Source organism: Triturus cristatus, chromosome 6, assembly GCF_964204655.1.
Source record: "Triturus cristatus chromosome 6, aTriCri1.1, whole genome shotgun sequence".
NCBI classification, from domain to species: Eukaryota; Metazoa; Chordata; class Amphibia; order Caudata; family Salamandridae; genus Triturus; species Triturus cristatus.
The window spans coordinates 1,480,507,226-1,480,533,906 of NC_140589.1; the positions used below are offsets into that span (position 1 = coordinate 1,480,507,226).

The 26,681-nt window shown below is 48.0% G+C and overlaps 1 protein-coding gene and 1 long non-coding RNA gene across 2 annotated transcripts in view; one reads left to right on the forward strand and one right to left on the reverse strand.

The window, feature by feature from the left end:
• The window catches only part of LOC146821576 (uncharacterized), a 219,888-nt gene extending 218,694 nt beyond the window's left edge, over positions 1–1,194 (reverse strand). Inside the window, exon 1 of the long non-coding RNA XR_014963187.1 lies at positions 350–1,194. This is a non-coding gene — a long non-coding RNA (uncharacterized LOC146821576). The remainder of the gene's footprint in view (positions 1–349) is intronic.
• A 687-nt stretch (positions 1,195–1,881) lies between these two features.
• Positions 1,882–26,681, forward strand: part of ACYP2 (acylphosphatase 2) — a 639,220-nt gene continuing 614,420 nt past the window's right edge. Inside the window, exon 1 of the mRNA XM_085612596.1 lies at positions 1,882–2,038. Within this exon, the coding sequence (XP_085468722.1) occupies positions 1,921–2,038 (118 nt within the window). The 5' untranslated portion in view covers positions 1,882–1,920. The remainder of the gene's footprint in view (positions 2,039–26,681) is intronic.

Here is a 26,681-nt window from a genome sequence, read left to right on the forward strand (position 1 = left end):
TAATGTGTCATCTGGATCTGCTTCAATAGGAAGTGGAGATTTAATCCCTGCCAGGCTTCCCATAGATGACCGTTTGTCAAACACAGTATCTAGGGATAGCCTTTTTTTAGTCAATTCAATATCTTTAGCCAAAGCTGTCGACACCCGTATAAGGAAGTTGTCCAAAGTGCCCATCATTGACCCGCCTGCACTAGCACGGGTCACACTATTATCTCTTAAAGATGTTGTAGTAACAGTAGCCATAGTGGACACTTTATATCCTCTACTGCAACAGATACAGATATTAGAAGATTTTCCGGGGAAATTAAGTATGCACACTAGAGTAGGTCAGGGTAACGATAACCCTCACCTTGCATTAGAGAGGTGGTCCGTCCCGTCCTTAACCGGTCTTGAACGGGCTTAAACGGGTTCGCCCTTGGCCCGGCACACGTCCGTCCGCGTCAGGGAGCGGCGAGGTGCTAAGAAGGCGCCGACAGGCAAGTGGAATCAGGTGTGGCACACCAAGCCCCCTGGGACACGTAGTTCAATTCCTGCTGCTCTGCACTCCAAACAACTGCGAAGCGTCAGCGGGAGCGGTGAGGTGCTATGAAGGCACCGACAGGCAAGTGGAATCAGATGAGGCACACCAAGCCCCCTGGGACACGTAGTTCAATTCCCGCTGCTCTGCACTCCAAACAACTGCGAAGCGGCTCCCACGTCAGCGGGAGCGGCGAGGTGCTATGAAGGTGCCGACAGGCAAGTGTAATCAGGTGAGGCACACCAAGCCCCCTGGGACACGTAGTTCAATTCCCGCTGCTCTGCACTCCAAACAACTGCGAAGCGGCTCCCACGTCAGCGGGAGCGGCGAGGTGCTATGAAGGTGCTGACAGGCAAGTGGAATCAGGTGAGGCACACCAAGCCTCCTGGGACACGTAGTTCAGATACAGATATTAGAAGATTTTCCGGGGAAATTAAGTATGCACACTAGAGTAGGTCAGGGTAACGATAACCCTCACCTTGCATTAGAGAGGTGGTCCGTCCCGTCCTTAACCGGTCTTGAACGGGCTTAAACGGGCCCGGGCTTCGCCCGGCGCACGTCCGCGTCAGGGAGCGGCGAGGTGCTATGAAGGCGCCGACAGGCAAGTGGAATCAGGTGAGGCACACCAAGCCCCCTGGGACACGTAGTTCAATTCCCGCTGCTCTGCACTCCAAACAACTGCGAATCGGCTCCCGCGTTAAAGGGAGCGGCGAGGTGCTATGAAGGCACCGACAGGCAAGTGGAATCAGGTGAGGCACACCAAGCACCCTGGGACACGTAGTTGGTTGCATGTGTTGGTACTAGGCTGCTGAAATGGCGCAAGGGCAGGGGAAAAGGACAGGAAATCAGGAATGCACCGTATTTGATAAATAAGGTGTATTCCTGCCTTTTAACTTTGACGTAGGGCAGAGCAGCAAGGTGACTTACTGCGCTGTCCTACGCCAGATCCCCATAAATCTGCCGCTTACTGCATGGCTATAACGCTCCAGCAAGTGGCGCTGCTCGCACGCGGGTCCAAGGACACCAAACTCAGCGAGGGTTCCTTTTGCAAAATAAAGTATCTGTGGCTGCGGCTCCAGGTACAAATCGAACCATTAGTCTTTCCGGCTATCCAATCAGCTCTGCGCTCATCCGACCTGTTCTCTTTTAATATAATCGTATTAATATATTTTTTATACGATATGGTGTATTGGGGGATGCTTTACTAGCGGCCAACTCTCCACCATTTGGGGGAGGCAGGTTCAATATCCGATCCTGAAGCCTGTGTCAACGCTGCACTTCTCACGTGCCCGGCTGCGGCACCGTGGTCAGTGCTCTGCCAGCAGGGTGGCGACACGCCTCCAAGCCCCGCCCTGTGAGGACACACTGCGCTTGCAGCGCGTGGTACTCTGACGTCTGGGTCTATGAGCGCCGCGTGCCCGCCTCTCCCGCGCCTCCAGCTCCTCCTCACCTGTCTGGCCATGGCAGGCACAACGCGCAAGCTCGCCTCGGTAGACTTTCAGGTGTTTGGCCGTGTGCAGGGTAGGTGCTGGTATTGGGCTCTATTGCTATGCGTATGTTCTTTCTGTGTTGCTTCAGGAGCCTGCCCCTTGTAAATGGATATGTGAGAGCTGCATGGTCCAAAAATAGCCGCCAGCTTCTATTGGCAGCGTTTGGGCATCCTTTTTATTATTTCTGGTTAGAACAAGTGCTATCCTGGCTGCCTAGAACGTAAAAAACAGGCGAGGTATACAAAACCTAAATGCACAGTTTTCGATACAAATAAATTATATCGCCTGTGATTAATGTGGAAAGAAAATATGTAACGTGCACAGTGCCGTGCGTTCTTTCTCCACGCCGGGCACCTTATTTCAATCGAAGTTCTCACTGCGCTCTTTTAAGCGATATCTCGAGGTTTGATTTTAACCTAACAAAATGTCACACCCACAATCTCAGGCTTCCCAATTTCATGTGTTAGAAATTCACCCAATTGAAGTTTTACTCTGCATTCTGGTAGTCGTGGTTACTTCCTGATTACACCTCACGTTGGACATGTTCTCTGTGACACTCGTACAAATGGGTGAGACTGTTGTCACAGCTGCACCTGCTTTCCCTCCTCCTACAAACCAGTTCGAAAAATAACCTGAACATTGGGCATGGAATACAAACTTTTTTTACACAAAAAACGGATGTACCTGTCAAATGGACGTGTGTGTGTGTGTTGTTATATTTAATAAAGATACAGAACGGGTGAGGTGGGCCACATTCTCAAAGCTGTGCTTTAATAAAACATAGAAATCTAGTTACGTAGGTCCCGTATTGCCGTACATGTTTTAACTGATGGGTATGTTTAGAGTGGAAGTCACGTCACAAATACCCCTCAAGCAGTCTCAGTAATTAGTCTAATCCAGGTGAGGTCATAAACTCAATTAATACACAAACATGCTTTAGAAAGTCTCGGTTAGATACTCCTATATACACATATGTGTTGTCCCTCATTTAAATCGCATCTTCACGACCCCACAAGGTGACCTTCTCTCCTCTTTTCCCTACACCGACTTCTGTGAGGATAGTAACATGCAAGCCAAGCCCATGATTCATTCCACTGCTGTGAGTCCCCGATCACGGCAGCAGCCTTGACGCATTGGCCCAGCTCGCCTTCTAAGCTGCCCAAGTTGGGGTGAGCCGATGACCTGCTGAAGGTGAGGAGTAGCCAGGCATGCCTCTCCCTCTTTTACCACGCAGAGGAAAAAGAGTAGCGCAAGGGTCTTACAGACACTGTGGTTGGCGGCATGGCATGCTCTTTTCATCCCTTTGTGTGCTGAAGCTGACCTGCAGTGGAGCAGGCAGCAAGATGGAAAAGTAAAAGAGAGTAAGGGAGGAGAGAGAGAAAAATACAGAGGCCTCGCATTTAAAGTTTGGTGAGGCCATTCCCCAACTGCCTGAATCCGATAGCCAGACACTGGCCCCTCCAAGCCTACGCATTAACACGAACTGTGAGCAAGGGAAGTGGTAATGTCTACCAAACCCCATGCATCTGGCAACTCAAACAACCACACTAAAACTGTGATGTTTTCACTCTGGTTGGGGCATCAGAAAGCTGTGACCATACTCTGGCTGACCATTCCCAAGCACCTGTGTCACTATAGTACAAGGAACCTGTCCCCAAAGACACCCCCACCATATACAGTGCAAGAAGTCACGTCTGGCAAAGTAGGGATTTGCACACGTGCTGGTCTAACTGCACCGTGTGAATCATGCTACAAAGTACAGCAGCAGCCTTTTTGCCATTCAGCATATTCTTTGCACCGTCAGTACCCCTCGAGGTAGAAGCTATGAGTTTCCTGTATTTCGGCAGCCAAAGAAACAGATCTGGCTACAAATTAATTTATATTGCTACACCTAGTAGGTAAAGAAGTCTGCATATTAATCCTCATAGTCCACGCTCAGGTCAAGATTACTACAACGATGCTCTGGCAGCACCGAATCAACGATTCGGAACTCAATTCTAACCACGGCTACAATTTTATTTCCAGACAATCAAAAAAAAGGACCTAAGGAGCCAATTGATGCATTCTAAGCATGCTTCGAGTGTCTATCCGGCACGTGTGAATTAACAGGCCAAAAAGATCAAATACATGCCCAAATAATTCAAGGTTACGACTCAGCAAAATTAAGGAGGTTGATCTGGAGAGAACCCAAAATGATACAAAAAAATCTATAACACTCTTCTAGCAATCAATCCCTCCAATCACTTCTCTGACCCCCTTCCTCCTGCCCTATTCAAAATGATAAAAACATCTATCCTACCATTATGGACAAAAATTGTAAACGCCTCTCTGAGACAAGGCTCCATACCAGACTGTCTTAAAATAGGGCAGGTTACACCTTTACTAAATAAATCCGACGCCATCCCATCAGATCTCAACAATTACCGCCCTATATCCAACATCCCCACTTTGGCGAAACTGTTGGAGACATGTGTACAAATACAATTATGCAATCATATTGAGAACTACAACCTCCTAGACAATCACCAATCTGGTTTCCGTCAAGGTCACAGCACAGAATCTGCACTCACCCACATATTGGATGACATACTAAAAATGCTTGACTGCAACGAATCATGCCTAATGATACTTCTTGACCTATCCTCCGCCTTCAACACGGTTAAACATGACAACCTACTGTCCCTATTGGAAGGAAGGCTGGGCCTCTCGGGCACAGTGTTACATTGGTTCTCCTCCTTCCTTAATAACAGAACACAAAGAATCAAGATGAAGAATTCACTCTCTCAGCCCTCTGTGGTCAACATAGGCGTTCCCGAGGGCTCAGCCCAATCACCTATTCTTTCCAACATACTAATGGAACCCCTGGTGAACACACAGAAATCTGCGAATATCCTATATCAACTGTATGCGGACGGCACTCAACTGTATTTTAAAATCTCCACTCAAGAAAACGTAATTTCCCTCTACACTATTCTACAGAACACGCAAAGTTGGCTCACGAACAACCACCTCATGCTTAATACAAAAAAACAGAATTCATTCTCATCGCCCCACCCAATCACACACCAAAGATAGAGCAATGGTTGAAACTCCTAACCTCCATTGACTTTGCTCTCCTCATCATTGACTCTGCGAAATCCCTGGTAGTCACCATAGACAAACACCTGAATATGCAGTCGCACATCACTAATGCCACGAAGGGAGCCAATCACCAGATGAGTTTACTAAGGAAACTTAAACCCTTCCTCCCTCAGACCAACCTAAAAATGGCAGTGCAAGCCTTAGTGCTACCAAGATTAGACTATGGAAGCACCACTCTTTGCGGTCTCCCCAAATACAAGCTGGCTCCGCTGAGGGCTTCACTTAACACTGCAGCAAGATTGGTATCAGGATCTAAAAGAAATAGCCACATTTCTCCAACCTTGAAAGTGCTGAACTGGCTGGCCTATGAGGCTAGAATACAACTAAAGGTTGCCTGCATGACCCATAAAGCACTACATAACAATACACCCAGTTACCTAGCTCTAAAGCTAGAACGATCCGGAGGATGCAGACAACTACGAAGCACGAGCTCTTTACTTCTGAAACCGCAATCCTTTCATAAAAAGAGAACTGGTTGCAGAGCTTTTTCAGGGATCACTCCAAAGATTTGGATCTCCTTACCTCCAGTGGTATGGGGAATCTCTTCCTTTAAATAAGAGGTAGCAATACTCCTAATGAACAAATTCACGTCCTAAGACTTGATTCTTTGCTGACATCGAGTCATCGATACGATCCTCATATCACTGGCTGCCTCTTGTGGATTGAAAGAGAACATTATATGTTTGTTTATTTCCACAATACTGACCTAAGGCTCAATAACTATATATAATATAATATAATGTTCTGTTGCCCTCTGGGATCAGCATATGTTGTCCACCGGTCACCTATGTTATCTTATACTATTTACCTCTTTTGTAAGTAATGACGAATATCAAATGCGTGTGTACTACCTCATTTCTTATGTCTTTATAACTATATACTATAAAGGGCTCTGATACCCTCGTGGGTCACGTTCGCGCTATATAAATCCTTATAAATAAATAAATAAAATAAAATACTGCGTGCCATGCTAGCACTTAGGCATTCCCATAAACTCTCAGGAGACCCCGTTGGTGATATGCCCTGTCAAGAATGTAGCTGTCAAATCAGTAACAGAACAGAACAGAACAGAACAAAACAATAAAAAAAGTCCTCCAGAAGGCCTTCCCAAATGTTAGGTATTGTGGAGTCTCTCTCACTCTTGAATCGTCTCGCCTGGTAAGCGTTAACATTTGTTAAATGTATGGAAAAGCAAATCACTTTGCCAAAGTATGTCAGTAGTCAGCAGAAAGTTTATTAACACCCAACGGATGTATTTTGCCTCCAGGTGAGTTTGTTAAACATCTTCAAAGTACCCCTGAAGAAAACCAAAGTGATCAAAGAAGAAGAGCACGTTCCCACAATATCTGCTGTGGATGAAACAAGAAAACCAAGCATGGCTACCCGTTGCGATGCAAACTACGACTCCATGGTAGATGCACTGGCACACTAGTAGCACAAATGCATGAAAGGACTACAAGCTGCGCCAGTCCGACCACAAATTACCACATGCACCAAAGTATACTCATGCAACAGTTTGTCGCCTCTTCCAATTGCAAGAACCTTTAAGGTGACAGTTGCTCATCTGCAAAAGTCAGTCGGAGCAAAATTCTTTCTCTTGCACACATGGCAACACACTCCGCTGCGAAGATGCTGAATCTCTCCAATGGGAAACAGCCTTAACAACGTGGGCGCAGCCCCGTGTGCTGTTTTCTCGCAAGCTGAACCAAGCTTGCCTTAACCACTCATGCCTTAAGAATGCATATGTGTGATTTAGGCATTGCACGGTCTAGATGCAGAGCGGATGGGTGGGCACAGGAAGACAGGAAGGGGTAGGATCGGAAGAGGACGCAGTGAGGTAAGTGGGGGATAGTTTTTCGGGTTGGGGATAGTTTTTAGAGCTCGGGGTTGTTTATAGGGAAGGGAGCAGTTTTAGTCCTCAGGGTAGGAGAGGCTGATTCGGGATAGTTTTTAGGGCGTGGGGTCAGTTTGTAGGGCTCAGGGCGGGGGGGGGGCTGGGTTTGGGTCATTTTAGGGCGTGGAGTTTATTTATAGGGCTCAGGGTGGGGGAAGAGGGACAGATTTCAGGGCTGGGGGCAGGGGTATGAACAGTACGAAAAAGGTACCCCCTGAATATTTTGAGGTCTAAGAGGAGGGGGAAGAACAAAACTAAAGAAAGAAACCTCTGAACTGACCTATATTTCTTTTGATATGGCCATATATGTCTCAAAGCTACTAACACCCCAATGTCACTGGCATACAACACAATTGATTACAAAAATATATTTTTTATTTGGTTCTTCTTTTAGCAAAATTATTTTATGTTTTTTTAATTGTTTTATCATTGTACAATAACTTAAAAAATACAAATTCATCATTGTCTACACATACATATACACAGAAAATAGATGCAACCAACAATTACCTAGAAAGCTATATAATCACAAAAATGTGGGTGTGCAATAGTCATATATCATTTCATCCCTAGAATCATCAGTTGGTATTTGAATTATTTCATGTATTTCATATGTGCAAACTAGGTAATTGCCAAAACATTTCTTAAATCAAAATATAATAACTAAGAAACAGAAATTAATACATGACTAAGTAACCCCACAATAACTTTCCACAAATCTCTCTCACCATTCAGTCTTGCTCATTCACACCTACACTCATACTTGAAAAAGATTCAAGCATAAGGGAGATCCAATAACAATCTAGTAGGGACAGACTCTGTAATTATTGGTGATGTGAATCACACCCATCAGATTCCTCTGGTGTGTCTGTCTCTAAAGGAACTCTCTGCATATGTGATGGTCAACGCAAGTTTCGGTGGATCTGCATTTACACCACCTTCCTCAGGACCAAGAAAAGATAAAAAGGATTCTCAAATGGAGTGTCCGGGGTTTATCTTTTACCAGCAAATACTAACAATCATATTCAAGGTGGGCCAGGAGTTCATGCAACTGATAGCACATTGCCACCTGGGGCCAAGTATCAGATCTCCCATAAGACTGGATGTAAAATTAGACCTCATTAGAGCCTTAGATCGGGCTCCACTAAAGATGCATGCTAGGGCGAGTATATTGAGCTGATGTCTGCCATGTGTTATTTAGACATCTGTCATGCTGGTTATTGCTCAGTCCAGTAACAAAAAAACGAGTCTTCGGTCTGGCCCACGCTCAGCAGTTGAAATGGCAGACATCGGATCAATATACTTACCTTAGCATGCATCTTTACCTACTTGTCAAGTTACTTAACATTGCCAGTGATCGTTTCCCTTTTCAATATCTAGAACTCTTACAGGTCTTTACCTTTGTCCCATGCAAGTATCATATTCGAAATATTTCTGTTTGTTTTTGTTTTCTTGTTTTCCATGTACTGATAAGGAGTTCAACTGGGCCATGGATAAAAGCATGAAATGCAATGCTCAAAGTTGTCATTTGTGAATAAATGTAATAATCTGGCAGTCATGTAGCGCATTAGTGGTTCTCCCCACCTTACAGCACCATCATATATTCATCTACTAAACCCAGATAGTGAGTGACTTCACCCTTGTAGCGCCATCTCCCTAATTAGCATACCACTGCCCGCTTGCAAGTGACATTAGTTTTCTGACTTGACCTACTTATAACAGCAATTGTATTTAATTCCATGTATACCTCTGAAAGGTTGGTAGGGCTGGAGAGCACTAAGTCGTATACTTGCTAAGTCATCCCATTAAGAGTTTGATACCCGCAGCCAGTGCTGGCCTATACACACCTTGGAGGCCAAACGGTTAATGGACAAAAGCAAAGGACAGAGTCATATGTTGAACCTTCGTCTCAAAGAGCAATGGAGTTGGGTCATCGTTTTTCACATCCTGAGCACTCTCATACATCTGACTTACTCCACCCAAGCACCTTTGCTCACATAATAAAAAACGTACGTAATTACTTGATAAAATTACAAAAACTGCATCTAAAAAATATATTTCGCTCTGACCTTGTGGGCCTAGTGCCTTTAGTAAGTTAACACAAATCCACTGACAATCTGTTGATTTTTCAGCCCCTGCATTGGAAATTAGTAAGCTAAATTATAACATTGTAGGAATTTGATCTACCGTCAACAGCAAACCAAAATTAGTGATCTTATGTAAAGTAAAAAGATGTCAGGGCAGTGCAGGTAAGGTAAGAAGTTAAAATATGTTAATACCGGTAGTCCAGATGAATTACATCCATTGTTTAGGTTTGTATTCCACTTGTTAATAATAATAATCCACATTTGTAAAGTGCGAACAATCACCCGTAAGGGTCTCTAGGCATTGGGGGCCGTCGGGAAGATTAAGCAAGCTATTGCCCAGAGTCGCATAGTGCTGGGCTAATCTTCCGCCGGCGATCGAACCATGATCCCCAGATTTCGGAGTCAGTCGCCCTGGCCGCGGAGCCACACCTCTTCCACCTGTCGCCACACCTCTTCCACCTGTTGTAACCATGAATCAGACAAGACACAGTCCTAGATAAAACGGGTAAAAAATGTAACCTGCTTTTGCATCTTTTCACAGTACACTAACACAAAATACAAAACAACAAACAATTTGAGGCATGAGTGTCACGCCATGAAAGGCGATCTTCCAGCATTTAAGACCTGTTTTAGTCAACTGAGAAGAAAGACCTATGAAATACATAGAAACAACTCACAATTATACAGAGGTGGGCAGAGTGGAAGGAGAGTGCAGCTGGAGTGACTTCACCAATAACGAAAGAAACAATTGATGGACGGAATGCTGGACAATGCAAACATTCACTCCCAGTCACAACGATCTGGGTTTAATCCATCATTCTTTTGCTCAACACACCACCCCAGTTGAATGTTATGATTTGTTCTGCATTCCGTCAATCAATTGTGTTTCTTTTGCTTCCTCGCCCTAAGTGCGCCAGGTATGCCCAGACGTGGGTCCTGGGCTCACTGTGCCACTGGAATCAAGCTATCCTGGCTGATGAAGGGTGACATACCCTGAAACCGGTCCTAGGATGCTTATTTCCGGTCCTGGAAGGACCTGGCTTGGCAGTTCGGGCTGGACTGTTACCATTAGGCACAGGGTCAAGACTGATTTGCATCTGGCCAGGTCTAAACTGGGGTGGCATGGAATGATGGACTTAACCCAGATCTCTTGACTGGGGGTGAATGTTATGATTTGTTCTGCATTCCGTCCATCAATTGTGTGTCTTTTCCTTCACCATTAACGAAGTACAACACAGTGTGAGTACAAACGAAAAGAGAATTAATAGATGAACTGGACATCTCTGAACAAGGATTTAGAAGAAACATTTTCAGAATAAGCAAGATCCTAGTAGAGGTCAAGGGCCCAAACTTAGAGTTGCTTGTTTAACAGTGCTTTAAATATATACTGAGACATGGCACCGGGGTCCAGGAGGTCTAGGCCATTTTTTCCCCACTTGTCGAGGTCCAGCCCTATCCACAGAGAAGTACAGGAGGAGTGAAGACCAGCAAATCCCGAATCAGAGGCCATAATCATCTTCCCTAATTGCCCCTTAAATGAATGAACATTGTAGGGATGAGGGGATCCCACCCGGCCAAAGCTAACATCCTCCATAAGTTGAAAGCTTTTCCCAGAAACAAGCAGGATTTCACTTCACCGAAAGAATCCTCTTTCTCTGGTGCTTTTGGCTTCTTCCGTGTTGGTTGGTTGGTTGGTTAGGGGGTGCCGAAGATCACCAAGCAGATGTAGGTTCCTGTACTTCTTATGCTCATCAGAGCAACACAAAGCACAGACTTAAGAGCAGGCTGGTTTCCCATTCACACCCAAGTCACTTTTCCTCTCTCACAGTTGCTCCTGTAAGACAGTAGTTTAGAAAGAAGAGAGAAAACACTGGTGTGTGAGAATCTGCAGCATAAGATAAGTACGCTAGGCAACTCCTTTACACTTGCACCAGATATAAGTGTACTAGCACAGAACAATGATCGAGAATATCTTTGCAAGAAATTGGAATCTGCTAGGTTAAATGAGGGACAGATCTGCATTCTGAAGCACAAAGGAAAGCATGGTAAAAGACTTGAACAACAGTCTTCGAAATAAGACTGTTGACATAGCATTGAAAGGAATAAATATTGAAAGTAGAAACCATTAACATTCTTCACTGGGAGACTTTCCTTTGGCTCTTAATATGCACCATTCAAATTATAGTCCACTCCCAGGTTTATTCAGTCTTTGAATTTGTAGTTAGAGAGCCTTTAAATAACGCACAAAAACAATGTGATTGCCACAAGTCATGACTAATTACATCATTATCTATTTATGTTTGCTTTAGTTTATGACTAGTTCCATTCATGTACTTTGCAATAATTCTCACAACCCCTTGGCTTTAAAATGTTCTTCTAAATCTGTGCTCTAGAAATTTGAGTATGGTAAAGCAGCTGGAACTCGCCCCAAGGGGTTCAGGTGATGGGACAGAGAAGCACACCTTCTGGTTCAGGAATACATTTTTTAAAAGAGCCCTGTGCCGCAGAAGCTTTTTTAGGTCTCACCTGGCGTTAGCAGCGCGCATGTGTTGCACTCGCCATGCGAGGGCTTCTTGGAATCGATACGATTCCAGAAGCTCGCTTTCTGCTCCGCCCGTGTTTTGCATTGGTGTGCGTAATTTTTGCATCTCCAATTATGCAAAACCGGGTGTTACGATTGTCCAGGAGGCTTTTTAGTCCCTCCTGGTTACCACCCTGTCCACTTTTGGCCCCGCCCACCAGGATTGGATTTTTTACTTGCGGCGGGAGACAGTGTCTCTTAATTAGCCGCTAAGCACTTTTTTCTTTTCGTTGTGAGCCACTCTCACTGCAGGCACAGCACAACATGTTTTGTTTTATTAACGGAGCATTGCGCTTTAATGCGCTTTAAATTTTAAATGCAGTACTGGGCTATACAGAGCCCTCATTGCTGTGCGTGCGCTACATGAACGGATATTTGTTTGTTGTGTAGTGTGCAGTACTGGGCTGTACAGAGCCCTCATTGCTGTGCGTGCATGACATGAACGGATAGAATAGGCTCTTGCTCTACAAGGTCTGCTGGCTGTTGGTTTAGCAAATTCATACAGCTCAAACTGAACTCAAGAGTAGTAGAGACCTTTACAAGACACCCAGTTATATTACACAAGAGCACATTCACAAAGGAACACATTGCCTTTTAGAAGGCACGGGAGATTAACTAATTTGCCCAGAATCACACATTGGTAAGCCAACGCCGTGACTCGAACAACACCAGCTTCCGCACGCGATCATCATGTGTGATTAATCAATTAATCGCACGTGATCATCATGTGTGATTAATCAATTAATCTCCGCATGGTCCCCATGTTTACTAAAAACAGGGTGCTAAGGAACATTCACATGCGCTATAAGAAGGGACCACCCCTTTAAATCTGTTTCGTGTTCTATCTACTCGCCGTTTTTTGGATCTAATATTCGGCGTCTTTCTGCTCTCCCATGTGCCCCCTCCGAGATCCTCCTCTCCATTCGTATTCTGCCAGCACCCTCCTACCCAATAGTCATCCACCACCACCACCACATCCACCACCACCACCACCACGTCCACCACCACCACCATGTCCACCACGTCCCCCACGTCCACCACCACCATCACCATCACCACCATGTCCACCACCACGTCCACCACCACGCCCACCACCACCTCCACCACCACGTCCACCACCACCACCACTATGTCCACCACCACGTCCACCACATCCACCACCACATCCACCACCACATCCACCATGTCCACCACCACCACCACATCCACCACCACCACCACATCCACCACCACCACATCCACAACCACCATGTCCACCACCACCACCACCACCACATCCACCACCACATCCACCACCACGTCTACCACCACCACATCCACCACCACCACGTCCACCACCACCATGTCCACTACCAACACCTCCACAACCACGTCCACCACCACCACGTCCACCACCACCACCATGTCCACTACCACCACACCCACCACATCAACCACCAGCATGTCCACCACCACGTCTACCACCACCACATCCACTACCACGTCCACCACCACCACGTCCACCACCACATCCACTACCACCACATCCACCACCACCACGTCCACCACCACATCCACCACCACATCCACCACCACCACATCCTCCGCCACCACCACGTCCACCACCACCACGTCCACCACCACCACCACATCCACCACATCCACCACCACATCCACCACCACCATGTCCACCACCACCATGTCCACCACCACCACGTCCACCACATCCACCACCACCATGTCCACCACCACCATGTCCACCACATCCACCACCACCACATCCACCACCATGTCCACCACCACATCCACCACCACTACCATGTCCACCTCCACCACCATGTCCACCACGTTCACCATGTCCACCACCACCACGTCCACCACGTCCACTACCACGTCCACCACCACATCCACCACCACCACCATGTCCACCACCACCACATCCACCACCACATCCACCACCTCCACCACCACGTCCAGCACGCCCACCACCAGCACGTCCACCACCCCATCCACCACCACCACGTCCACCACCACCACATCCACCACCAACACCACATCCACCACCACGTCCACCACCACCACCATTTCCACCACCACCACGTCCACCACCACCACATCCACCACCACCACATCCACCACCACCACGTCCACCACCACCACGTCCACCACCACCACGTCCACCACCACCGTGTCCACCACCACATCCACATCCACCACCATGTCCACCACCACCACCACCACCACATCCACCACCACCATGTCCACCGCCACCACATCCACCACCATGTCCACCACCACCACGTCCACCAGCAGCACGTCAACCACCACCAGCAGCACGTCAACCACCACCATGTCCATGACCAAATCCACCACCACGTCCTGCACCACCACTACGTCCACCACCACCACCACTCCCACCACATCCACCACCACCACGTCCACCACCATCATGTCCACCACCACCACCTCCATCACTACCACCACGTCTACCACCACCACGTCCACCACCACATCCACCACGTCCACACCACATCCACCACGTCCACCACCACCATGTCTGCCACCACCACATCCACCACCACATCCACCACGTCCACCACCACATCCACCACCACCACATCCACCACCACCACGTCCACCACCACCATGTCCACCACCACCACCACATCCACCACCACCACGTCCACCGCCACCACATCCACCACCACCATGTCCACCACCACCACGTCCACCACCACCACATCCACCCCCACCACGTCTACCACCACCACCATGTCCACCACCACGTCCACCGCCACGTCCAACACCACTACCATGTCAACCACCACCACCACGTCCACCACCACCATGTCCACCACCACCACGTCCACCGCCACCACCATGTCCACCACCACATCCACCACATCCACCACCACCACGTCCACCACTGCCACCACCACGTCCACCACCACATCCACCACCACCACATCCACCACCATGTCCACCACCACCAGCCCGTCCAACACCACCACGCCCACCACCACATCACATCCACCACCACCACGTCCACCACCACGTCCACCACCACCACCACGTCCACCACCACCATGTCCACCACCACGTCCACCACCACCACGTCCACCACATCCACCACCACCACAACCACCACCACCACCACGTCCACCACCATGTCCACCACCACATCCACCACCACCACGTCCACCACCACCACATCCACCACCACCACGTCCACCACCACGTCCACCACCATCACCACGTCCACCACCACCACGTCCACCACCATGTCCACCACAATCACCAAGTTCACCACCACCACCACATCCACCACCACCACCTGTGACAGGTAAAGTGTCACTGGAGGGCAGGGGTAATAGGGGTGTCAACCCCGGCTGTACATGGGACATTTAAAGATGCATTGGGTGTGAGAAGACGGGAATAGGGGCTAGAAGTATTACACCAGACCAAAGATACATTTTGAAGAGGCGCAATGTCACAGGGGCTCCTGTAAAAGCACTCGCAGCATCTCTACCTCACAGTGGCATACCTGCACGAGCCACTCACTCAAACAAGCATTGGCATAGCCAATAGGTCTCGCCTTTGGGACCTTTTAAGTGTTTAGCCATGCAACACTTAATGTTGTTGTACCAAGGATATTGTGCTGGATAACTAAACACTTATAAGGTCCCAAAGGCGAGACCTATTGGCTATGCCAATGCTTGTTTTAAATATGGAATCATATAATGTCCACTACAACTATATGATAATAGTGTTAGATTTGGCTAAATGACTGCAAGATTGAGAAAAGTTTGCTGGGAATTGTAGTTCTAATCTTGCATGAAACTCCCATCCTATTGGCGATTTTCCTTCTGTGTGTGGCAAAGATATCCATGTATTTGCCAGAATTGCATATTTTCTGGGAGAATTTGTGGAGCAGTTCCTGTAGGTTCAGCACAGAGACAGGATAGGCATGAAAACATGTGCAAAATGTCACATATGCATCTCCGCTTAGGGCCTTAACATATTCAGACATTTAGTAATGTGTTTTTGCCAAGATGTCAAAAGTGTTTCACTATATCTCTCTTTGCCAGATTCAGGTGATGGGGGAAAAACAATTAACCTTTAAACTCACAAAATATGTAAAGTTAAACAAACCCTGAGCCACATTTGAAAGCCTGCTACAACACACCCCAGAAATAATATTCAACAGTTTATGTTCTTCTTGATGGTCAAGCTGCACAGACAGCCAATCAGTCAGAGCTTATCTGGAGGTAACACAAGCAAACATGGCAGCATGAAACTCTGACACTGTTTCATCTTGACTAGCACTGCTTATATATGTATTGTTAGCATGTAGTACAAGAATCATTTCTCAACATGTGCAAACATAACCGAGGAAAACATACTGAATCAAATGATTTCAACAGTCCCCCCTACAATGCAAACTGAGTATGAGTACCAATAATTGTATTGTATTGTATTGTATGGAGTTTTTGTATAGCGCAGTTGTCACCCAACGGGTATCCTGGCGCTTAGAGACCATGTTGTCCTATGGCAGCAGAACGGCTGAGCTACTAATCAGGAGTATTGCTACCTATTCCTGGTAAATAGCCAGGTCTTAAGGCTCTTCCTGAAGTCCATCAGGGAGTCAGCTTGTTTAAGGTTTTGGGGTATCTCATTCCAAAGACATGCTGCTGCTGTGCCAATGGCCCTACCTCCCATCCTGGCCAGCTTTACTCTAGCGATAGACACCAGGCTTTGACTAGTAGACCGGAGGAGTCTTTTGGGCTCGTACCAGGAGAATGTCTCTCGCAGGGGTACCGGACCTGTGTTATGTAATGCTCTGTAAACCATACAAAGAGACTTAAAGCTAATTCTATCTTTGATGGGCAGCCAGTGAAGGTCCCTCAGCGCCAAGGCAGCGGAGGAGCCACGCTGTCTATTAAGAGCTAATTTAGCTGCCATAGACTGGACTCTTTGCAACCCCTGCAGGATGTATTGAGGAGCACCCAAATACAGGGAGTTGCAGTAGTCAATTCTGCTCAGGATTATACTTCTAACCACCAGGGGTCTAGCCTCATTTGGTAGTAGGGGAAGAATTTGCTGAAGAGCTCTCAAGAAAGTGGCTCTGTATATACTGCGCCAAAGTAAGGTTCAGTGTGCACAGAGTGCACAGTCCCCAGAGGTTTGGCAGAGGCTAAAGTTAGATATAACCTTACTCTCTAAAGTGGTAGCTTGGTCGAGCAGTACGGTAGTATCAGAGGACAGTGTAAAGCATTTATTGTACACATTCAGTCAGCAAATGGTCTCACACACTCAAGAACTGAACTCTAGGCCAATTGTTTTGTATATTAAAAGATATAGTTGTTTTATTTTAGAACCACATGTAGGTATCAAAATACTTTCTCAGAATGAGATGCTTTAGGTAAATACTTTCAATAAGCAAGACTTTTTTTTTGACAACCAATTTTATTGAGTTTTGGATGTAACAACAAACAGCACCATTCAGAGCTACATGTACATTATCAGAATAGGGAGAAAAACACATCGCAATGACATCAAGGCTACATAAGGAAATCAATAAGAGCATATCCACGTGTACCTGAAGAGCGGACCACTCCATCTCAGTCATCGAGCACCCTGACTCATTTGCCCCACATGCGGCAACATTTCTCAGGCCACCCCCTGGCTACATATAGAGGCCGCTCCTGCGCAGCGCACCAATCCACCCCCCCGGCGCAAGCGCCCTAGTGTGGGAGGAGCAGTGTCCAGCCAATGCGCAGCAATGTCCCTCTTGGCGACCACCAATGCTGTGTTAAGGAAGAGCTTCTCAGCCCTGGAGCCGTCCAATCCATCAGTGACGCCCAGCAGAACATGTATGGGATCAAGAGGCACCTCCCATCCCAGGACCCCTGTCAGATCTTGTTTTAAAAATTCCCAATATCTCTGAATCGCAGAACACAACCAAACCATATGGTAGAAATCAGCGTGGGGGTGGGCACAGCGGGGGCAGTGGGCGTCAGGCCAAAGCCCAGCGCGGTGAAGACGCAGGGGTGTAAGGTAGGCGGCGTGCAGAAAATAAACTTGACCAAGAGAAGCCTCGCCGATACCGCAGTCGTCCTAGGGGCCATCAGGGCGTCCCTCCAGTCCTCATCCTCCTGAGCCCCAAGCCAGCCTTCCCACTTCTCGTGGAGTAGGGAAAGGGAATTAGGGGTGTTGTTGGTGAGTGAGCGGTAGATCCGAGAGACTCCACCCTTCCCCAGGTCCCCGGTCAGAACCTGCGCCTCGGGCGGGCTATATTCGGGCAGGGACGTGCCGTCTGTAATGTGGGAGCGAAGGGCATGGCGCAGTTGCAAGTACCGAAAGAATTGAGAGAGATGGAGGGAGTGTCTGGCCTGTAAGTCCTGAAAGGATCGGATGGGGAAGCGACTTCACGAAGCCTAGTGCCACAACACAAGGGAGTGCAGCGGGTCAGCCTGCCTGCCCATTGAGTATGACGAAGTGATGCATGCCAAGCCAGGAATACGCCGCGCGTGACCTCAGGAAGAGCTCGGGGAACTGCGGTCCCATAAAGCATCCCCTGGATAGAGGAGAAGCCCAAGATATGAAGCTCCAAGCGAAACGCTGGGTCGGACCAGCCGCCATTAAACCAGTCGTGAATTGTGAGGAGACGAGTCGCTAGGTAGTAGAGGTTCGTCATTCCAAGGCCTCCGTCAAACGGTAGGATTCGGCATTGGGCCAGGGCCAGCCTGGACTTCCGTCCTCCCCAAGGAATTTGGTGGCCATGCCGTCCATGTCCCGGATCCAAGATCTGGCGAAGGAGAGGTGGGTGTTCTGGAGCATGTACAGAAAACAGGGCAAGATCATCATTTTGGACAGGGCAATCCTGCCCAGAGGGTTTAGAGGCAACGTGCGCCATTTAAGGAGGTTGGCCAGCGGGGTGACATTGAGCTCCCACGCGAGGTCAGGGAGGAGGGAAACCCAGATCCCCAAGTACTTGAAAGACAGCCGCCGAAGAGGAATCGATGACTGCCAGTCAAAGCACTCGCGTCATAAGTGTAAGGGGACAAGGACGGACTTGGCCGGGTTGAGCCGCAGGCCGGAAGCTCGTTCAAAAATAGCCAGTGCCCGAAGGCAGCGAGTTCCCGACCGGGCTGGCTCCGCCAGGAACAGCAAAACATCATCCGCTTATAGCGCAATTTTATCCTCCGCTAGGCCAGGCCACCTCCAACCAGTCAAGGAATGGTCACTGTGGACAAGGCAAGCAAACGGCTCCATTGCCAGAGCGAAGAGGATCGGGGAGAGGGGGCATCCCTGCCTCGTACCCCATCCAATGGGGAAGGGTTGGGATAGAGCGCCGTTGGTTAGGACCTGTGCCCAAGGACGGTGATAGAGTAGTCTCACCAAGTTACGGAAAGGAGTACCAAAGCCCGTCTGTTCCAACACCACATCCAAGTAGCTCCAGTCAACGGAGTCAAGCAATAGACTTTTAAATGCAATAGTTACAGTTGTTGCAATAGGCAACACAAGTTAAACACAATTATAACATTGAGCTGAATGGGAATTTTAAAGTAAACACAATATCAATTACTTTGCATAGGTTTTTCTTACTCAGAGCTGGATCCTGGATTCAGCCCTGGTGCATCTCCTGTAAACAGTTGAAAGAAATCGTTTTTGTTGCACAGGCTTTTTTTAAGGAATATTTGTATGTTTCAAAAATCGACAGAAGAATTTCTGGCAAAAACCAGCAATGTTATCCTATGGAGGAAAGTTTGGTTATCGGAAAATCCCAGTTGTAATTGCTTTGCAGGGTCAGTGCTGGGAACAAAGATCCAGCACTGGGATCTCTCCTGATAACAGGTGAGTAATTCCGTTTTCGTTGATCGGGTGATTTTTAGTGAATATTTCAAAGTTTCAAAACTTGACACTTAGAAGAAATTCCAAGTGAAAACCAGTCAATGTTACCCTATGGAGAAAAAGTGAGTTATCGGCTTTCAGGTAAGTACTCGACTGGCAGAGTTAAGGTTCTAGGCATAGACTCAGGGGTCTCCCAGGGTCAGTAAGGTACAGTTGTTACACCCTCAGCGGCACAGGGGCAGCCGGGTGCAGAGAGAGTAGGCCCAATGTTAGTCTATGGCGGACAGGGGGCCTTTGGTTGGTGGCTGCTTGCAGGCAGGCCACGCGGCTGTGGGAGCTGAGCTCCTGGTCACTTACACAGGGCAAGTGGGGAAGTAGAATAGGATAGATGCTGCACCTCCAGGTGCACTCGGGCGGCTGGGTGCAGGGTGCTTTTGAGCCGTTGGGCGCTCTATGTATTTCAATGGGAAAGCTGCAAGACGAACAAAGGCTGCAAGCTCGGGGACGGAGATTCTTCAGGTGCGACCACCACTTTGAGAGGTAAGTTGGGGAGCTGTAGGTTAGGTAGGCACCCAGGAGTTGGGCACAGGGGACCGCAGGGCGCCAGGTGCAGGGGTGTCTTTTGGCGTCGGGAAATCTTACCCTCAGCTGGTCGCGGTTGGAAGGGTCCCTAGTTGTGAGGCTGCAGGCGTCGTCAGGAGCGTCAAGGTGGGTCCTTGGGTGCTGGATTCTTGGTCACTGGTGCCGGGGGGACGTCCTCGTGGTCTTTGTTCACTCAGGCACAGGCCAGGCTCGGCGGGTGCAGAGTGTACTGGATTTGTGGTTCCTGGCTTGGCACCGGGGGTTGTTGCTTGTTTGAGCAGAACCACTGCTCGTGGGAGTCCCAGTCTTTTAGAGGAGCAAGACAGTCAGGTCCTCCAGGGTTTTCGAGGTTGCTGACCACTGGAGACGCCCGGATTTAGCAGGAGCAGGTTCAAGGGTAGACAGGCCTGTAGGGCTGGGGCCAAGTCAGTTGGTGTTGTCCTCTTGTTAGCAGCTGCACGGCAGGTCTTCTTTCTTCTTGGTAGTTTCGGAATCGGGATCTGAGGAAGGAAGGTTCAGGGTTCCCCTAAATACTAAATTTAGGGGCGTTACAGGTAGGTGAAGGTCAGCGACCAATGGGTCGCTTCCCTGGGGTGGGTACACCCCCTATCCTGCCACTCTCAAGTGGGAGGGGGGCAGGAGCCTATTCCTGATTGGGTAGGGCTCCCCATCCTCAAGATGGCGAGAGCCCGGAGTTGTGCTTCACCTCGCCTCCCCCACCTGAGGGGTGGGGTTGGCAGAGACTGGCACTCCCCCCTTCCTTACTTGGGTTTTCCCGCCGATCTTCCCGCCAGAGTGGGGGTCAGAACTAGTGGGGGCCGGTTGCTGAGTACAGCAAGTGGCCTGGAGAAGCTCACAAATGCGGCATGCCTTTGAAGCTTCCCCTGCCCATCCTGGGGGAGGAGACCTAGTACCTCGCAGGGTTCTGCATTGTTGCAGACCCACGAGAGCATATGGCTCTCTGCTCAGGGGTCCAGCAACATGTCTGCTGGGTGGCAGCCTAGACAGCCTCTCAGTCAGGACGCTGGTTGTTGGTTAGGTTCAGGGGGCATCTCTAAGATGCCCTCAGTCGTGCATTTTACATTAAATCCCACACTAGCATCAGTGTGGGTTTAATGTGCTGAGAAGTTTGATATCAAACTTCTCAGTCTACAGTGCAGCCATCATGGTACTGTGGAGTTCGTGATGACGATCTCCCAGCATCATGTACTCTTAATGGCAGCGCTGCACTTACAGTGCCCAGGAATGGACCTGGGTACTGTAGGGGTACAGGGCTCATGCACCTGTACCCACACCACTGGCATAGAGCACCCAGCTAGAGGGGTGACTGAGGTATGCCAGGGCAGTGTGTTTGTGGGCATGGCACACAGAGATGTGTGCCATGTTGACTCTCTGTTTTGTTCTGCACCAAGACACTCAGCCTGCAAAGGCAGTGTGTGTGTGTCAGGGTACAGGGCCTCTAAGGGTGGCACAATAAGTGCTGCAGCCCTTAGGGGTGTTCTCTGGTCACAGGGCCCTGGGTACCTAGGGTACCATTTACCAGGGGCTGACATGTGGCCAGAGATGCCAATTGGGTTTTAGGCTTCAATGCAGTTTTAGGGAAGGAACACAGGCCTTGGACACCTGATTGGCAGGAGCCTAGGGCACACTCAGTCAAAGTACATCAGCAATTCAGCAAAAAGTGGGGGCATACCATGCAAGAAAGATGGCACTTTCTCACAATAATGTGTAAATCTTTCTGTAAAGCAACAAAACTCTGTATAATAGGAGGGCTACGGCTAGGAGGATGATGTACGTACAGTTTACTTACAGGCTGTGGGTTCAGTCTTCATGTAGCTTCTATGAAGGGGGTGCAATAATGCAGTTTTAAACAGATAATGGGGTCCTTGAAGAGACAAGTCTTTAGTTCCTCCTGAAAATGAAGGAGAAATGGAGCATGATATATCTGAATTGTTACGGTGTTCCAGATCCTGGGTACCTATCAAGAGAAGGCTTATCTACTAATCTTCTTGCACTTTTTACTTATGCCTGGCAGTGTTATTGCTGCCTGTATTGTGTTGAGCACCACTGATCCTGGTCCTGTCTGCCATGTTTTTCATGTTGAAGTTCATGCTTTTGTAAGGCAAAGGTGATCAAGTTCCTGAAGCATAGAGCTGTTATTAGATACACTTTCTAAGAACTTTGTTGAGCCATGCAGCCCCGTTGAGGACCCCTCTTCCCCACCAAGGTGCCATGTGGGTGTTTGAGATACCAGCAAAGTGGATGTTGCCTCAGTGGATATGGGCTAGAACTAACGATTGAACTGCTTATCCGAAGTCTGATTCAAGAAGATAGGCTTTGAGTCTGCGAAAAAGGGAGGATGGGTGCCAAGTAATATGATTTTTTGAGGGGGACTTTTTTTTGTCTTGAGGCTGAGACCACTTCTGAAGTGGAATATGAGAAGTGTTTAGCCAGCAGTTCAGGGGGTGCATTAATGTTCATTGCCATGAGCTAGCCTATCTCTTTCTGGTGTTGCTCCATTTTCACTTTCAATTTAAAGTAAACTTTTGAAATCCAGGCTTCCTTGGTAGGTAGGCAGTTCTTTAGGTAGTCAATGTTGCTGTCAGCCGCCTTCTTCCTGTGGAGCTGTAGGTATTGATTGATCTTGATGTTCTTGCAAGGTAGGAATACACCCAAATACTCCTATAAACAGGTTGTATGTGATCAGTGACAGGATAGAACCTTGGATAAACCGCACATCAAGGATATACAGTCACTTGAGTTTTCCATTTGAATATACTAGCATCTGTTGATCAGGTAGGAGGCAATTCACTGCAAGATGATATTCAACCCCATTTTTGTGGCCTTTGTGCTGAGCATGGTTTGATGCTCCAAATGCTGCAAAGAGATTGAAGATGAGGCAAACAGGGGTCATAGTTGCTGTCTCTGTGTTGCGCAGTGGTCTGAATCGAAACCGGTTATCCTGGAGCAGGGTGTTGACACAGGAAACAACCATTACAATGCAGTCATTACAATGCACTACCCTTACAGCGCAGATGTTACAATGCAACTGCCTTTACGTCCCATGCCATTACAACACATGCCCTTACAATGCATGTCACTACAACGCATGCCATTACAAAGCATACCATTACAACGCATGCCATTACAACGCAGTATAAGGTAAGTAATGGGGATTTTTTTGTTTTAGGGTGGGTATGGGTTTTGGGGTATATGGGGAAATTATTTTTACCCCTACACTATCCAACACTTACCCTACTGTTGCACTCACTGGAGTGGGAATAGCATTTTTTACCCCTACACTATGCAACACTTACCCTACTCTTGCACTCACCGGAGTGGAAATAGTAAATCTTACCCCTACACTATCCAACACTTACCCCACTGTTGCCCCAAAAGTATTATGCGTTGTAATGGAATGTGTTGTAATGGTATGCGTTGTAATAGTTGTTTCTAAAAATGCGTTGTAATGGCATGCATTGTAAAATCATGTGTTGTAATGGTAGTTGCGATGTAAAAAACGTTTTGTAAAGGCTTGCGTTGTAATTGTTTGCGTTATAACGTTATATATTCTGTTGACACACTTCGGTAGCTGGATAGTGACCTATTTCTCAAATAATCCTAACCAAAAAGGGGAGGTGGTTAATTACGCATTTGTTGGCGTGGTATCTGGGGTCATATGCTGGATTTCTTTAGCAGTGGGAGGATGTGTCCGGTTTTGACCAAAGGCCCTAAGATGGTTCTCTTGGGTGAGGGACGTGTTCAGGCTTAGCAGAAGCATGGGTGCTTCACAGATGACTAACTTTATTATTGATAATGGAACAATGACTTGACCTTGAAGGAATCTAAGATTCTCGAGTGGTCGTTAATGTTTAGAGTGTAGTAGCCTCACAATGGTTGTTGAACAGTGGCATTGGGGGTGATGCCTTGTTGTCAAGTGTCACTGATGTTTCTTTTTTTCAATTTTCTCTTCTCAAAGAAGCGTGCATTTTAATTACCTGTGGAGTGTTCTCTCGGTCTGTATAGTGTGTTCATGATACAGTGCTTGATGTCTTGGAAAATAAATGTCCCGCCTTTGGTGGCTGTATTGATGGTGTTGGCATAATAGATTGCTCAGCCCCTTACTATGTCCATACCAGTCTTCTAAGACTACCCTCTCTATAATACACAACATCTCTATTTCACTTTGTTACCAGCATGCAATACCTCCTTAAACCACAATAACACAATTCCATGAAGACAACAGTTTTGTGCCCTAATCCAAAACACCCCGGTCTCTATAGTCATCAATATCCTACCTCCATACCTGAACAGCTGCCTGCTAGGAGCAGTTACCCCTGAAGCCACCTTGGTTCTCACTTGTGCAATGCATGGTAATTTACCAATCTTCATGTGTTGTTATACACCAGACCCTATACAGCTGTGCAAAATAATCCTTGTTTCCCTTTCCTTGCGATTTAATGCCCACCTGCTCGCCTTCTTTAAGAGTCAAGTTGCGATGCATTTTCCCAGGCACATGGCAGCTTCCCAAATTCTGTTAATTCAAAGCTTGCAGCGATGGCGACATACAATACATTTCATCCTTGTAGTCATTATTGTGAATATGAAACGCACTGACTGGGTGACGTTTCGTTGTGACTAAGCAGAGTGGGTGGTTGTGAAGTGTGTTTGCTAAAATCACACAATAGGGGTGCAAGTACAGATATTTCAGCTTCAAGGGTACCCTAAGCTGCTTAACCGATGTGCAGCTTCTCATGTTATGGGGTTGGCGTTTGTTGCCCATGAATGACTCTATGATCATGTCTTTCTTTACATCCTATAATGTACAAAAATGTTGCCAAGCCCCCAAGCATATGTGTCAAGCTGTGGGTGCATTGTTGACAATGCAGTAGTGGATTATGTCTCTGCTAGGTACTTTTCCTTTCAAATCCTGATTCCTAATGTGCTCAGTTCTGTCACTACATTGTAAGTACATGTTCTCGAGTACGGAGTGAAGTGTGTTCATGAGTCATAGGCTGTATGACACAGGAATAGTTATATTGATTTTGTTAGAAATTGAGGGTCTCTAGTTGGCAAGACCTTGCACCTTTGTCCAAATAGGTACCCTTCATCCTAGTCAGGATAAGGGAGTTACACTCCTAAAATAACCACTGCTCACCCCCTTGGTAGCTTGGCACGAGCAGTCAGGCTTATATTAGAGGCAGTGTGTAAAGCATTTGCACAAAACCAACAGTAATACAGTGTAAGCACTACAAAAGGACACCACACCAGTTTAGAAAAATATCCAATATTTTTATATACAAGACCAAAAACGATAAAAATCCACAATACAGTACTTAAAAATCTACAGTTATCAAAATCCGCTTTAAAAAAAAAAAACAGTTTCTTTGTGTGGCATTGTGAGCAAACAAATCCAAACACTTCTGGCTGACCACCACGTCGTGTGCCAGCTACGATGTTGGGAAGACCCGCAAACAGTACCTTTTAGAAATGCAGGGCGCCGGTGACCTCTCGTTGAGTGTCCGAAAACACGGCGTCCGCAGGCGTCGGTTATGGAGGTCGGTGCAGGAGTCGTCGGAGCCCTCGAAGTCACACGTGTTGCAGGTCTATCTCCTCTCTGTTGGAGTCAGGAGCGCTGGCGTCGGCAGGCGTCGGGTGCTGCGGTGCGAAGTGCAGCGGTGCAGCATGCGGTGCCCTTAGGTCGCGGTGCGAGCAGCGGCTCAGTGGCGGCATCAGATGGCGTCGTCGGTGAGACCAGGGTCGCGGTGCGATATGAAGGCGGTGCTTGTCACGGTGCTAGCAGGTCACGATGCAAGCAGCGGCATCGTCGTTGCTGAAGCTCTGTCGTCGGCTGATGAACTGGAATCGATGGTGCCGGCGTCGGTAGGCCAAGGCTGTGGTGCGGGATGAGGGCGGTGTGTCGTGTAACTTTACGAGCGGTGCCCTCGAACTACGGTGCAAGCAGCAGCATCGATTTCAGCGTGGAGTGGCGGTGTCGGTGATATCAAGGCAGCGTCGTGAAGCGAGGCGGTGCGGAGTGCGGTGCCCACAGGTCGCGGTGCGAGCAACGGCTCGGTGGTGGCGTCAGCAGGCGTTGTCGGTGAGTCCAGGGTTGCGTTGCGGCGTTGCGGCGATGCCCTCTGCGGTGCCAAGGCATCGTCATGAAGCAAGACGGTGCGGAGTGCAGTGCCCACAGGTCGCGGTGCAAGCAGTGGCTCGGTGGCGACGCCAGCAGGCAGTGTCGGTGAGACCAGGGTCGCGGTGCGGCATTGCGGCAGTTCCCTCTGCGGACACGGAGTCGGCAGCAGCGTCGTAGACGTTGTCGAGTTGCTTTTACTCTGTTACAGCACAAAACACACAGTCCCCAGTGCTGCGGGCAGAAGAGCTTGAAGTCTTTGTTGTTCCTGAGACTTTCTGCAGATTGCAGAAAGTTCAGTTCAGTCCAGTCCTTTCACTGCCCAAGACAGAAGCAGCCACTGCAGACCAACACAGTAAAAAACACAGCAAAGTGGTAGGTCCTCCACACAGCTTCTCCAGCTCTTCTTCTTGACAGTCT